The following is a 15,479-nucleotide window of genomic DNA, read 5'->3' as shown; positions in this document are numbered from 1 at the left end:
GATCTGCGTTTGCCCTTCCAGTGTTCCTTAATCTTAAGACCAGTTATAGGTGGGGGAGGTGACCACTTTTTGCCATAAGTGCCACCTATCAGTGCCCACCAGTGCCAACTATCAGTGCCCATCAGTGCTGAATATTAGTGCCTCCTCATCAATGCCATCCCAGCAGTGCTCTTCGGTGCTGCCTCATCAGTGCTACCTCATTGGTGTCCATCAGTGCAGCCTATCAGTGCCCATCAGTGAAGGAAAAAAAATTCTAACAGAAGCTAAGAAAAACTATTTTTGTACAAATTTTTGGTCTTTTTTTAAGCAAAAAATAAAAAACCCAGTGGTGTATAAATACCACCAAAAGAAAGCTCTATTTGTGCGAAGAAAATTATAAAAAATTCATTTGGGCACAGTGTTACATGACTGCGCAATTTTCATTTAAAATGTGTCATCGCTGAAAGCTGAAAATTGACCTGGGCAGGAAGGTGGTAAAAGTGCCCGGTATTGAAGTGCTTAACCTCTATAAGCTGCTGCTTAATCAGCAAGGATCATATCAAAAATGGCCACCATATGTTTTTAGTGTAAACTGCAACAAAATGGCCACCTCACATTTTCCGGTCTTCACTAGATAAATTGACATGTAATTCAACCAATCTGGGATCTCCCGATGAAGTCACGTATCGTGACGTAACGCGTAGGGCACCCTGAACCAAAAATGATGTAGGAGACTGGCAAGTCACTGCACACACACACACAACAGAGCGTTTTATAATGTAAGAGAAACTATTTTTTTTTTTAAATACTACACCATGGGGGGGTTACTTTCTTTTACCCCAATATATGGAGTAAGCGTGGGAGATGGAGTTTTAAAGGGACCACCACTAAGGATTACCTGGATACTTCAGCAAAAGCCTGGAACCAGGCTAGGATTGACGGAACATCATCCCAAACATTACAACTATAAGGCTTATTTAATTGCCTCTTAAGGTGAGAGTTCTGGAAGCATAGAGGTGTCACAAAGAGGTGAAAGCACAGCGATTTCTTTTATATCTGCACAAAAGAAGCACCGTATTTGGAAATGTGAGATTATATTTGTCACATCACCGCTGGAGAATGAACTGTTATATACTTTATTATATTCATACACTTCTACAATGGACTGTGTGATCCACCATATATGTTTATGGTAATACAAATGCACTATATATGTGTTCAATGGTCTATATACAGAGCTTCCCAAACTTTTTTGGGCTGAGACCCACTTCTGAATACAGTTATTTTTCAGGACCCACTTGCTTGTAATTAAATATTGTAAAGTGCTACAAAATTTGTTGGCACTTTATAAATGCAAATAATAATATTAATAACAATGCATATTTTAAAGGGAGGGGGATGTTAAATTAAAAATATCAATTTACCACTTTTCAATTTATTATGATCAAATACCACCAAAAGAAAGCTCTATTTGTGGGAAAATAAGGACATCAATTTTATTTAGGTACAGCGTCGCACGACCGTGCAATTGTCACCTAAAGTAAGGCAGTGCCGAATTGCAAAAAATGGCCTGGTCCTTAAGGCGGCAAATCCTTCCGGTTCAGAAGTGGTTAAACCCCCTCCCTTACAGAACACAGCACGCACGGCAAGGGGCGGGGTCGCAGCCTCAGTGGAGCTCAAGGCCCCTCTTGCTCCTTGTAGAACAGTGCGCTGCCGATGCCTGGGCAGACCTGGCCATACCTACTACATAATCGCTCTCAGTAAAATCCGGCGACCCACTCAATCACAGCTCGCGACCCACAGTTTGGGAACTCCTGGTATATAATATAGGATATATTTTTACATGTTAAGTTGTTGATACACTTACACACGGTAGAGCTTGCGCACCACCAGCCGTTACACAATACTCTGCTCATACTTGTGGGAACACAGCAGGTGGCTGCAGCAGCTCGTTTTTACATATCTACACAGCCATTTGTTGATTTACTATGAACACCATCGTTTTCTTTTTTTTTTATTTAAACACTTGGATAGCGCAGAGGCATATCCTTATCTATTAACCCAATGATGGCGGTTTTCAGGATCAGTTCAGTCTTTATCTTGGTTGTTCTCCCCCATCCTCACTCTCTGACCTAACCTAACTTTTGTATCCTATAGAATACATTACATAGGCCTTACTTATTTTGCACCCATTTTCTACCAGCTGGACATTTTATATTTGATGATTTGATTGGAGCACAGACTTTTACATGTTGATAATAATGTGATAACATCCTCAAACATTTCAAACCTTAAACAGAAAGTGATAATGAGGGAGGAGTCAGTAACCCAATGATGGAGGTCTTCAGGATCAGTCCAGTCTTCATCTTAGTTGTTCTCCCCCCCATCCTCACTCTCTGACACTCTCTGACCTCTGGTGGGGCTCAGCCCCGCTGTTATTCATGACTAAATCATGGACTAAATAAGGAAGTGCAGGACTTCTTGTATTGGGAAGATGGCAATGAGTGATAGAGGGGGTGGGGACACTCGTCCTATAATCCCCTCATTACTGTCACTCCTATAAAAGACAGTTCTCGTTGTTTCCTCACTCTCTGACTAAGGTCCATGAATAAAGAAATGAACTGGTAGGAGATCAGAGGACCCATTTACTAGTTACCTTGAGGGGGGAATTGTAAGACCCTTAGAGACAAAGCTGCCTGATGTGGGCGGAGTTCTGGTTTAGGGGAACCAATCTGCTCATGTCTAGTAATAATCTTTTTATTTCTATTTTAGTAGATGGACGGGAGATGAGGAAAATCTCAGAAGATTGTCTCACTTTGTCTCCAGACTGTAAAGTAGAAGATGAGGACATCACACAGAAGGTGTTTCCATTTTAAATCTGATCTTAATGTGCATAAAAGATCTCACACAGGAGAGAAGCCGCATTCCTGTTCTGAGTGTGGGAAATGTTTTTCACAGAAGTCCAGTCTTTGCAAACATCAGAGATCTCACACTGGAGTGAAGCCGTATTCCTGTCCAGAGTGTGGGTAATGTTTTTCTGTAAAGTCCAATCTTTATATACATCAGAGATCTCATACGGGGGAGAAGCCGTATTCTTGTCCTGAGTGCAGGAAATGTTTTTCAGTTAAGTCCGGTCTTTACACACATCAAAGATTGCATACGGGGCAGAAGCCATATTCCTGTCCTGAGTGCGGGAAATGTTTTTCACTGCAGTCCAGTCTTTACAGACATCTAAGATCTCACACAGTTGAGAAACCATATTCCTGTCCTGAGTGCGGGAAATGTTTTTCAGTGAAGTCCAGTCTTTACACACATCAGAGATCTCACACAGGGCAGAAGCCGTATTCCTGTCCTGAGTGCGGGAGATGTTTTTCAGTGAAGTTCAATCTTTACAAACATCAGAGCTCTCACACAGGAGTGAAGCCGTATTCTTGTCCTGAGTGCGGGAAATGTTTTTTAACAAAAGCACAACTTGCCATGCATCAAACGACACACAGGGGAAAAGCCCTATTCCTGCCCTGAGTGTGGGAAATGTTTTTCACAGAGGTGCGATCTTTACATATATCTAAGATCTCACACAGGGGAGAAGCCGTATTCCTGTCCTGAGTGCGGGAAATGTTTCTTAAAGAAGTCCCATCTGAACACACATCAGAGGTCTCACACGGGGGAGAAGCCGTTTTCCTGTCCTGAGTGTGGGAAATGTTGTTCACAGAAGTTTGATCTTTACAGGCATCAGAGATCTCACACAGGGGAGAGGCCGTATTCCTGTCCTGAGTGTGGGAAATGTTTTCTAAAGAAGTGCCATCTGAACACACATCAGAGATCTCACACTGGGGAGAAGCCGTATTCCTGTCCTGAGTGCGGAAAATGTTTTTCAGACAAGTCCAGTTTGTACAGACATCAGAGATGTCACACAGGGGAAAAGCCGCATTCCTGTCCTGAGTGCGGGAAGTGTTTTTCAGTGAAGTCCAGTCTTCACATACATCAGAGATCTCACACGGGGGAGAAGAAGCTTTCCTTTCCTGAGTAAGGGAAATGTTCCTCACTGAAGTCCTGTCTTCCTGTACATCCCACACAGTGTATTGAAGTGTATTAGTGCCTTGAGTGTGGGAAATGTCTTCTATATGAATGTTGCTGGACATCACAGCTCTCATGTGTGGAAGAAGCACACCCTGATATACACCTCAGATATACTCCATGGCTGATCTTCATCATGTAAGAAACAGTTCCAGAGGTGTGGACATTTAAAAAAAAAATGACTTGTCCAAGGGACTAAATCTGAGTCCCAATCTCCTTGTCCTATATGACAGTCTACTTGTCCCGTATGACTTTCTATTTGTGCCTTATGATAATCTACTTGTCCTGATAAAATAAAAAATAATTATAACCAAAGCGGTATATAAATCCGAGGTGCTTTTAGGAATGTCGGGATTTGTAAAACTTGTGTGCTCAGTACAAGCGAATGCTGAGCAGCAGTGGCAGCTGGTGCTCAAAATTTTTTTTTTGGGGGGGGGGGGGGCGCAAACAGAAAAACGAGTGACCAGCGTGCCCCCAATCAATGCAGAGTGCCACAGCATGCCCCCAATCAATGCAGAGCGCCACAGCGTGCCCCCAATCAATGCAGAGCGCCACAGCATGCCCCCCAATCAATGCAGAGTGCCACAGCATGCCCCCAATCAATGCAGGGCGCCACAGCATGCCCCCAATCAATGCAGAGTGCCACAGCATGCCCCCAATCAATGCAGAGTGCCACAGCATGCCCCCAATCAATGCAGAGTGCCACAGAATGCCCCCAATCAATGCAGAGCCCCACAGCATGCCCCAATCAATGCAGAGCGCCACAGCATGCCCCCATCAATGCAGAGCGCCACAGCATGCCCCCAATCAATGCAGAGCGCCACAGCATGCCCCCAATCAATGCAGAGCGCCACAGCATGCCCCCCAATCAATGCAGAGACCAGCTCCCTTCACTGCAGTGTGGGCTTCCCCCTGAGACCAATGCACTTACCTGGCGGCGGCTTCTCTTCAGTCCCAGCGGCGGCTTCTTCAGTCCTGGTGCGGCTTCTTCTTCAGTCCCGGCAGCGGCTTCTCCTCTCCTCGAGACTCTGTCCTCTTCTGCGGCGGCGGGAAGGTGACCGGGCGGTGACGGTGAGTGACTGATGCATTCACCGGCACCGCCCCCAACGAGGTCAACAGGGATGTCCTGATTCATGATTGGTCCAGGCTGGAGTCTGGACCAATCATGATTCAGGACATCACAAAAGGGGGAGTGTCGGAGCGCAGTGCTCTGCGCCCAGGTGACCCCCCAGAAGGCTGCCAATCTGCGCCTCCACCCCACCCCCCCCCCAGGCCACCAATGAGTCTGGCGCCCCTAGTGGGCTAAAAATTTAATTTAATTTTTTTTTATCTTCTTCTTTGGGGGGGGGGGGGGCGGCTGAGCAGACACATCATGCTCCGGTCCGATAAAGGAAAAGTTCACCTTTTATATAAATGTAGCACTACTCCCTTGGGAGCTGCTGGTTACGGATTCCACTGGGTTACCCATAGCAACAGCACGACAGTTAAGCATTTTTTTAAAGTGCTTTGGCTCAGTCAGGAAACAGTCTAGGAGTTTTGGGTTTTTGTTGTTTTATTGAGAACTTGGATAGGAGTAGGGGTGAGTGGGATACTCCAACTTGAATAACTATGCACAATTTGCTGGGACAACTAAATATAGCTGAGTGCGACAAGGCCGCTGCTGCTTCACCTTGTCACTTGCGGAGAAGAAGTAATTAATAAACTGTATTAGATAAGCTGTACTGTACTGTACAACACTCTTCAGCGCCCTTCCTGGCACCCCCTTTGTTCCTATTCTTCATGGTTCTCTACACGGCACCCCCTTTACTGTAACACTCACTGTGTGAGCTAGATCCTTGATCCCCTGACTTCATTGGAGTGGCCCCCCTTCCTGGGCAAACCCTTTGGCAAATCTCATTGTACTCATGGACACTGTTTTTCCCGAGAGACTCTACCAGCAGCTCTCCCCGCATCACAGAGTCCCTAGTCTCTTCATCTGGCTTTTCTAGCATATCAGGACAGGGTGGACTCTTCCGTTCCTCAGATCCCTAGTCCCACTTATAGTTACATAGTAGTTGAGGTTGAATAAAGACAATAGTCCATCCAGTTCAACCTGTGTAGGTGTGAATCATTTCCCATACCCCTGAATGTTTTTATCCTTGAGATATGTGTCCAAGAGTCTTTTAAAAGTAGCCATACTTCCCGCAGTTACTACCGTTTCTGGTAGAGAATTCCATAGTCTTGTAGCCCTTACTGTAAAGAACCCCTTTCGTAGCCTGAGGTTAAAACGCTTCTCCTCCAATCGCATTGTTTTATCTGTTTCATCTTATGATTTCCAGACATCAATCCCTTCTTCTAAGGACCCAAACTGATTCTGGAAACTTGGAGACCCCACATCGATGACTCTGGCCTCTTCCTCACTGCTCACACTCACTCACTTTAAGTTTGATGTGAGCAGACTTTACTTCTACTGCTGCAGTTTTCAATGCATCAGATGGCCACTCCCCGGCCCGCACTGCCTGCATGCACCCTTGCTCTGACAATAGGGTCTCCTTTAATGAGCAGGACCTCCAGCTGCATCATTACTCTGAACACTCCTCTACCGCGACCCTGGAGAGGCCCTGATTCCAAAGCCGACAAGGTCAGAGTGACTCTGGTCTCCCATGACACACATAACTTTATGGGCCGACCTTCACTCCTCCCTGCCCACAGCAGCAGATGACCGCAATGCCCACACTGGCTCCATGCTTGCACCCAAATAGTCACACTCAAACACTGGGGACATACCAGGCCTAAGTGCTCCACGCCTCCTCCGGTGCATAACGCCAGTCTTCCATCGGGCACCATCCACACTCCTGTATCCCACAGGATGGATGTCTTCGGCTCTCCGGTCTGCTCCCTGGTCTGTCCAGCAGGTTCTGTGCCAACAGGTGGAACAATCGCTGATGCACTCTAACTCACTCCGGCACTCTCCATCTTGCTCCTCCACACACGTGTCTCCCTCTCAGCCACACCCGAAGGCAGCAGCTGGCTGCCTAAGACCACCTTCCTCACACACAGCAGGAGGAGAGACAGCCGTCAGTCTCCTCCTAGGACTCTGGTTCCCGCCAAAGATGCCCTGTCACATTTCCCCTCAGTATTTATGGCCAATCCCAGGATGCACTGCGGTGGTGCCCTCCCACTGGGACTACCATAAAACCTAATGTGTCACTGGCTGGGTTTCCTCCACTGCCCAACTAGCTCCCTCATTGGATGCAGTGGGGACACCCCCTCAGACCCAGTGAATCACACCTGGAGACATGTAACAGGCAACCTAACAAATCAGGCTCCCCTGATAAGCAGAAGGAGCATTAGATGCATTTACCAAGCACCTACCTACCTAGGAGGGTGCTGCATCTGTATTCAAGTTATCGTTATAATGCAGCCAGAGTGCTCCTTTAAGGCTTTTATGAGACGGGTCAGCTTCCCCGGGAATGGACGAACTGGATTGCAGGAGATGTAGTTTGTATCTAAAGGCAGACTGTTACCTGGATGGCAGAAGGGACTATACTCCCAGGGAGCCACAGGAGAGAGAGAGGATCATGGGAGAGCTGATATACCTCCCTGCTGGGCCGAGCGCACGCTCTCTTGCTTCCGGGACTCGTGGAGGACGGATCGGAGAGGTGCAATAGGACACTGTTGATGTCAGAGGCCTAAAGAGAGCGGAGCCCATCCTCAGTGGTGCGGATGCTGGTAGTCACAGGGCGGTGATAGATCCAGTGGAGCTGAGTACAGAGCGGGTGAAGCTGAACTTACTGACCGGGACAGCGAGAGCCGAACATCCCCAGTGACGCAGGAGCGTGGGGGAAATACATTGCCTGGGCGGCCGGATAATCACAAGTAGACACTGTTGTGTGAGAAAGTGCCTGGTGATATCCTAAATCGCAAGGATAAACCTACATCTGTTATACACTGACTGCAGATAGGATTTCATGTACACCATTACTTTGGGATTACAAATATCACGTTGAAGAGTGATAAGAGCTCCAACTGCCGGCGAAGATTCCACAAGGCCTTGCTAGGGCAGGAACTTTAGTACTTACTGTCTTAAAGGGGACCTTTTAGAATACTGTTAGATCCTTAAAAAGGGAAGATGAGATATTGCTAGTTCTGATTTTAGTAGAGGTTCAGCCAGTGTTCCAGGCTAATATATATATTACAATAGCTTTGACAGTTAGAGCTGATAACACAGTCAGTTAACATTATTCGTTGAATATAACACCCTGTTTGCTGAACATTTATCTGCACAGTGTCGATCTCTTAACCTCCCTGGCGGTATGATTCTGTCAGGAATTCTGTACCAAAAGCGGTACAATTTTTTTCATGGAAATTTGGCGTTATGTATTATGACCTACAACTCTTAGTAATTACTGACTTAAACCTGACCAAAACAAGACTCTAGTAGACATCCCAGATGTGATAAATTTGAAACACAAACGCATGAATTATAATCTAATCAATAATATAATTTTATTATATAATATATGATATAATATATATATATATATTATATGTATATGTGTGTGTGTATATATATATATTATACACATACATATATATATATATATATATATATATATATATATACACATACATACACACATATATATATATATATATATATATAATATAAATGTTATGTGTGTGTTTGTGTTTTGTGCAACGTTCAATGTTTGAATTTCCCTCCCTAGTTCCGCTCCCATGCAGCATTGCTGCTGCAGAGAACGGAACTAGGAAGTCATCAGACCGACGGAGGACGGACGAGCGGCGGGGATCTCAGACGGCTGGCGATCTCAGCAATGGGAGATCATCGCTGGATCGCCAGGAGAAGGTAAGAGACCGCTGCGCGCTCTGCCCATCCACCCCGAGCGTGACTCGGGGATACCGATCCTAGCACAGAAAATCCACCCGAGTCACGCTCGGGGTTACCGCTAGGAGGGTTAAGCCCCATTGTGATTAGTGGGGTAACTGATTGACACTGCTAAATTTGTTATTACTATATCCTATTCGCTATCAATAAGTTTGATTGATTTACCCTTTTCTTCAGTAAATAATAAAATTCGTATCTCCATTGTGTCAGTGTGTTTTTGGAGATTACCACTGAAATGTCGGAACCTAAAGTGCCTAGTGGGTTTGATAATTCTCAGGGTCAGGTGAGTGTAGAGGAACTTCCACTAACCAGCAGCCCTCAAGGTGGCGGTGCTACATAGGGATGGGAGAAGGGAAGAGTGGGATACACTGGAACTTGAACTATTCACAATTCTGAAGACTTCTATCTGAAGATGCAGCCAGGCTGTGAATGTTACCTTACCACTAGATGAATTGTAGATACTGAGGGCCTAATTCACTATTCCGTCAGCATTAGTTTTAACGCAATCGCCTTAATTTTAACACTATGGCGGATAGGAGAACGCGCAAATGGAATTCACTATATCGCCAGCGGAAACGTTAGAGCAAATCGGAATTCACTAAGGTCAAATAACGTTAGAGAGAGAGCTAAAAAGCAGGACTGTTTTGTTCAAAATCACGTTTTCAGCATGAAAAAAAAACAAAAAAACAAATGCTTCTGAAAGATGTGGTATACAATTTTGAGATCAACTGCTTTTAAACTGTGTGAAAAAGTGAACTATATAAAAAGATTTCAATAAAAGTGTGAAAACCAAAAATATCTCCCGCAGTCTACGGCTGGGAGGTAGCACATGTGCGCATGCTCAATAGCAGAATAAACCTGAAAAATAACATTTTGCAAAATGTTAGCTGGCGGTATAGTGAATTCTGTTTGCGCGAACGCATTATAGCGCAATAACCAGGAGTTAAAGAGGCGATAATTATTAAATACACACACATATATATACTGTATATATATATGTTTATATACACATATATACATATTTATATATACATACAGTGGGTACGGAAAGTATTCAGACCCCCTTAAATTTTTCACTCTTTGTTATATTGCAGCCATTTGCTAAAATCATTTAAGTTCATTCTTCTTCCTCATGAATGTACACATAGCACCCCATACTGACAGAAAAACACAGAATTGTTGACATTGTTGCAGATGTATTAAAAAAGAAAAACTGAAATATCACATGGTCCTAAGTATTCAGACCCTTTGCTGTGACACTCATATATTTAACTCAGGTGCTTTCCATTTCTTCTGATCATCCTTGAGATGGTTCTACACCTTCATTTGAGTCCAGCTGTGTTTGATTATACTGATTGGACTTGATTAGGAAAGCCACACACCTGTCTATATAAGACCTTCCAGATCACAATGCATGTCAGAGCAAATGAGAATCATGAGGTCAAAGGAACTGCCTGAAGAGCTCAGAGACAGAATTGTGGCAAGGCACAGATCTGGCCAAGGTTACAAAAAGATTTCTGCTGCACTTAAGGTTCCTAAGAGCACAGTGGCCTCCATAATCCTCAAATGGAAGACGTTTGGGACGACCAGAACCCTTCCTAGAGCTGGCCGTCCGGCCAAACTTAGCTATCGGGGGAGAAGAGCCTTGGTGAGAGAGGTAAAGAAGAACCCAAAGATCACTGTGGCTGAGCTCCAGAGATGCAGTCAGGAGATGGGAGAAAGTTATAGAAAGTCAACCATCACTGCAGCCCTCCACCAGTCGGGGCTTTATGGCAGAGTGGCCCGACGGAAGACTCTCCTCAGTGTAAGACACATGAAAGCCCGCATGGAGTTTGCTAAAAAACACCTGAAGGACTCCAAGATGGTGATAAATAAGATTCTCTGGTCTGATGAGACCAAAATAGAACTTTTTGGCCTTAATTCTAAGCGGTATGTGTGGAGAAAACCAGGCACTGCTCATCACCTGTCCAATACAGTCCCAACAGTGAAGCATGGTGGTGGCAGCATCATGCTGTGGGGGTGTTTTTCAGCTGCAGGGACAGGACGACTGGTTGCAATCGAGGGAAAGATGAATGCGGCCAAGTACAGGGATATCCTGGACAAAAACCTTCTCCAGAGTGCTCTGGACCTCAGACTGGGCCGAAGGTTTACCTTCCAACAAGACAATGACCCTAAGCACACAGCTAAAATAACGAAGGAGTGGCTTCACAACAACTCCGTGACTGTTCTTGAATGGCCCAGCCAGAGCCCTGACTTAAACCCAATTGAGCATCTCTGGAGAGACCTAAAAATGTCTGTCCACCAACGTTTACCATCCAACCTGACAGAACTGGAGAGGATCTGCAAGGAGGAATGGCAGAGGATCCCCAAATCCAGGTGTGAAAGACTTGTTGCATCTTTCCCAAAAAGACTTCTGGCTGTATTAGATCAAAAGGGGGCTTCTACTAAATACTGAGCAAAGGGTCTGAATACTTAGGACCATGTGATATTTCAGTTTTTCTTTTTTAATAAATCTGCAACAATGTCAACAATTCTGTGTTTTTCTGTCAGTATGGGGTGCTATGTGTACATTCATGAGGAAGAAGAATGAACTTAAATGATTTTAGCAAATGGCTGCAATATAACAAAGAGTGAAAAATTTAAGGGGGTCTGAATACTTTCCTTACCCACTGTATATACCGTATTTATCGGCATATAACACGCACCTAAATTTTAGGGCAGAAATTTCAGGAAAAAAGCTGAAATTTAAAATAAACAGCTTTAAACTCAGAACATTTTTTTTTTTATTAAATGTAGTCTTACCAGTGCCCACAAATGCAGCCTCATCAGCGCAGTGTCCTTAAATGCAGCCTCGCCAGTGCAGTGCCCATACATGCAGCCTCGCCAGCGCCAGTGCCCATACATGCAGCCTCACCAGCGCCCATAATTGCAGCCTCGCCATCGCCAGTGCCTATACATGCAGCCTTCGCCAGTGCCCATAATTGCAGCCTTTGCCAGTGCCATACATGCAGCCTTCGCCAGTGCCCATACATGCAGTCTTCGCCAGTACCCATAATTGCAGCCTTCGCCAGTGCCCATACATGCAGCCTTCGCCAGTGCCCATACATGCAGCCTTCGCCAGTGCCCATACATGCAGCCTTTGTCAGTGCCCATACATGTAGCCTTTGCCAGTGCCCATACATGTGGCCTTTGCCAGTGACCATACATGCAGCCTTTGCCAGTGCCCATACATGCAGCCTTTGCCAGTGCCCATACATGCAGCCTTTGCCAGTGCCCATAATTGCAGCCTTCGCCAGTGCCCATACATGCAGCCTTCGCCAGTGCCCATACATGCAGCCTTTGCCAGTGCCCATACATGCAGCCTTTGCCAGTGCCCATGCATGTAGCCTTTGCCAGTGCCCATACATGTGGCCTTTGCAAGTGCCCATACATGCAGCCTTTGCCAGTGCCCATAATTGCAGCCTCGCCAGCGCCACTATACACATCACTAAAAATCTCCAGAAAGCAGTGCCGAGAGGTAGAACGGGGCGGGCGGCGCCGAGAGGTAAAAGGGGGCGGGCGGCGCCGAGGAGAAGGAAGGATGCGCTCTTATTGGAAGTCCCGGCTCCTGTGATTGACGTCGGCATAGGAGGCGGGACTTCCGATGACAGCGCGTCCTTCCTTCTCCTCGGCGCCGCCCGCCCCCTTCTACCTCTCGAAGCTGCTTTCTGGACATTTTTTTTTTATATCGGCGTATAACACGCACAACTACTTTTTCCTCCATTTTTAGGAGGAAAAAGTGCGTGTTATACGCCGATAAATACGGTATATATTTATATATTTATATATATATTACAGTATTTCACAAAAGTGAGTACACCCCTCACATTTTTGTGAATATTTTATTCTATCTTTTCATGTGACAACACTGAAGAAATGACACTTTGCTACAATGTAAAGTAGTGAGTGTACAACTTGTATAAGAGCATGATCCCCTCTCTTTAAGGACTGGGGGGCAGGGCAGTATTCCAACATAACAACCCCAAACACACCTCCAAGACAACCAGTGTGTCTTGCTAAAGAAGCTGAGGGTAAAGGTGATGAATTGGCCAAACATGTCTCCAGACCTAAACCCTATTGAGCATCTGTGGGGCATCCTCAAACGGAAGGAGGAGGAGCACAAGGTCTCTAGCATCCACCAGCTCTGTGATGTCATCATGGAGGAGGGGAAGAGGACTCCAGTGACAACCTGTGAAGCTCTGGTGAACTCCATGCCCAAGAGGGTTAAGGCAGTGCTGGAAAATAATGGTGGCCACACAAAAATATTGACACTTTGGGCCCAACTTGGACATTGTCACTTAGGGGTGTACTCACTTTTGTTGCCAGCGGTTTAGACATTAATGGCTGTGTGTTGAGTTATTTTGAGGGGACAGCAAATTTACACTGTTATACAAACTGTACACTCACTACTTTACATTGTAGCAAAGTGTCATTTCTTCAGTGTTGTCACATGAAAAGATAGAATAAAATATTTACAAAAACGTGAGGGGTGTACTCACTTTTGTTGCCAGCGGTTTAGACATTAATGGCTGTGTGTTGAGTTATTTTGAGGGAACAGCAAATGTACACTGTTATACAAGCTGTACATGCCTAAGGCCATTTGCTGGCATGCCTAAGGACCCATACCCCAGTAAGGCTTTTTTTTTTGGATGAATACTTTTCACTCTCTAAGGCTCCGTTCACATGTAGGCGTTTTGGGGCGTTTTGGTGGCGTTTTTCTGCTCTAGGATCAGCTCTCAAAACGCCCAACAAGACAAATCCTATTCATTTAAATGGCCCCTGTTCACATCTGAGCGTTTTGTCGCCGTGAGCAAAACGTCCAATGCTCAAAAAAGTACAAGAGCTTCTTTGGAGCGTATTGCGTCCCGCGATTTTTTTTGCGCGATGTTACCGCGATTCAGCAGGCGGAAATCGCGGCAACATCTCTCAGCGTTTGGGGGGCTATTGCAAATCAACGGGCAACGCACAGGCGTCCCGCGATTTGCAATAATCTCCGGATCGCGGGCGGAACCGCGGCGGATCAGCCCGCGATCCATACGCTGACATGTGAACGGAGCCTAAAGGTTATGTGTTGTTTTTACAAAGTTTGTTTTTCTCAAATCTGTACATGTGTTTTTTTTTATTTTCATGCCTCTGTGTAGCTGTATCTTCTTGTGATTTGATAGTGTTTTAAATGGAAAGGCAGGTTCATGCAAACACTAACCATAAAAGTATGTTAGGTATGTATTATGCTTAATGCTAAGGTGTGTACAACCTATTTGGCTTGACCCTTGTATATTGTAAGCTCCCTATCCATTTATCCCACGTTGTATCTTTGCACTGTAATTTGAATAAAGAATCCTTGATTTGGGGGGGGGCGACAACATTTCACCAGCCTGCTGGAGTGATTTCTGATGTTTTATACATGTTCAATAAAGCTTATTTATTTCTACACAGCTGATGTTTTTTTTTTTTTTTTCCTTCATATTTGTCTCTATGTAATTCAGATTTGTTTTGCGTCTTATGAATGTAATCCATTTCGTGGTGTTTTAGCGCACGCGCGCGTGCTTAAAGCGCCCGGAAACAGCGCTATTAGAGTGTGCACATGTGTATGGCTCCCTCTACTCCAGCGAACAGTGTATAAATGTATGTGTGTGTGTGTGTATATATATATATATATATATTCAAACTAAAAATTTTTTTAAAAATAATAGATTAATTAAAAAAAAAAAACAATTAAAAGAAAAATAAATTATATATATATATATATATATATATATATATATATACAAAAAAATATATATTTATATTTAAAAAAACAAACGTATTATATAAATTAAAATATATATATATATATATATCTATTAACCACTTTACCACCGGAGGATTTTCCTGCTTAACGTCCAGGCCACTTTTTGTGATTCGGCACTGTGCGACTTTAACTGACAATTGCGCGGTCATGCAACGCCGTACCCAAATGAAATTTACATCCTTTTTTTCCCACAAACAGAGCTTTCTTTTGTTAGCATTTGATCACCTTTCATTTTTTGCGATATTAATTAAAAAATGCGACAATTTTGAAAAAATAACAATATTTTTCTACTTTGACAGTTAAAAAATATCCAATATATTCAATTTTTGTCATATATTTAGGCCAAAATGTATTTAGCTACATGTCTTTGACAAAAAAAATTCTCAATGAGCGTATTTTTAACCGCTTTAAGACCGGAAGATTTTACCCCATTCCTGAGCAGGCCATATTTTGCGATTCGGCACTGCGTTACTTTAACGGATAATTGCGCGATCGTGCAATGCTGTAATAAATGATGTGTATTAAATTTATGTCCTTTTTTTCCCCACAAATAGAGCTTTCTTTTGGTGGTATTTGATCACCTGTGCGATTTTTACTTTTGCGCTATATACAAAAAAAGAGCGACAATTTTGAAAATATAACAATATTTTTCACATTTTTTTATATGAAATTCCCCCCAAAAAAAATGTAAAAATCAAAATTTTT

General features: G+C 44.2%; 3 protein-coding genes across 3 annotated transcripts in view; 2 read left to right on the top strand and 1 right to left on the bottom strand.

Moving 5' to 3' along the window:
• LOC309563394 (uncharacterized protein) overlaps positions 1-15,479 on the bottom strand; it is a gene marked incomplete at its 3' end in the record, with an annotated part of 732,657 nt that overhangs the window by 64,589 nt on the left and 652,589 nt on the right. The gene's annotated exons all lie outside the window — the stretch shown is intronic.
• LOC309563383 (uncharacterized protein) overlaps positions 1-15,479 on the top strand; it is a 797,887-nt gene that overhangs the window by 162,501 nt on the left and 619,907 nt on the right. The window lies entirely within an intron of this gene.
• The window catches only part of LOC309568028 (uncharacterized protein), a gene marked incomplete at its 5' end in the record, with an annotated part of 253,557 nt that overhangs the window by 43,584 nt on the left and 194,494 nt on the right, over positions 1-15,479 (top strand). Inside the window, 2 exons of the mRNA XM_082273602.1 lie at positions 3,025-3,396; positions 3,479-4,056. Of these exons, the coding sequence (XP_082129728.1) occupies positions 3,025-3,396; positions 3,479-4,009 (903 nt within the window). The 3' untranslated portion in view covers positions 4,010-4,056. The remainder of the gene's footprint in view (positions 1-3,024; positions 3,397-3,478; positions 4,057-15,479) is intronic.

This window comes from Pelophylax lessonae, assembly GCF_965119305.1.
Source record: "Pelophylax lessonae genome assembly, chromosome: 1".
Lineage (NCBI taxonomy): Eukaryota > Metazoa > Chordata > Amphibia > Anura > Ranidae > Pelophylax > Pelophylax lessonae.
Note: the sequence above shows the minus strand (reverse complement) of the source record. Positions and strands in the feature narration are given on the sequence as shown.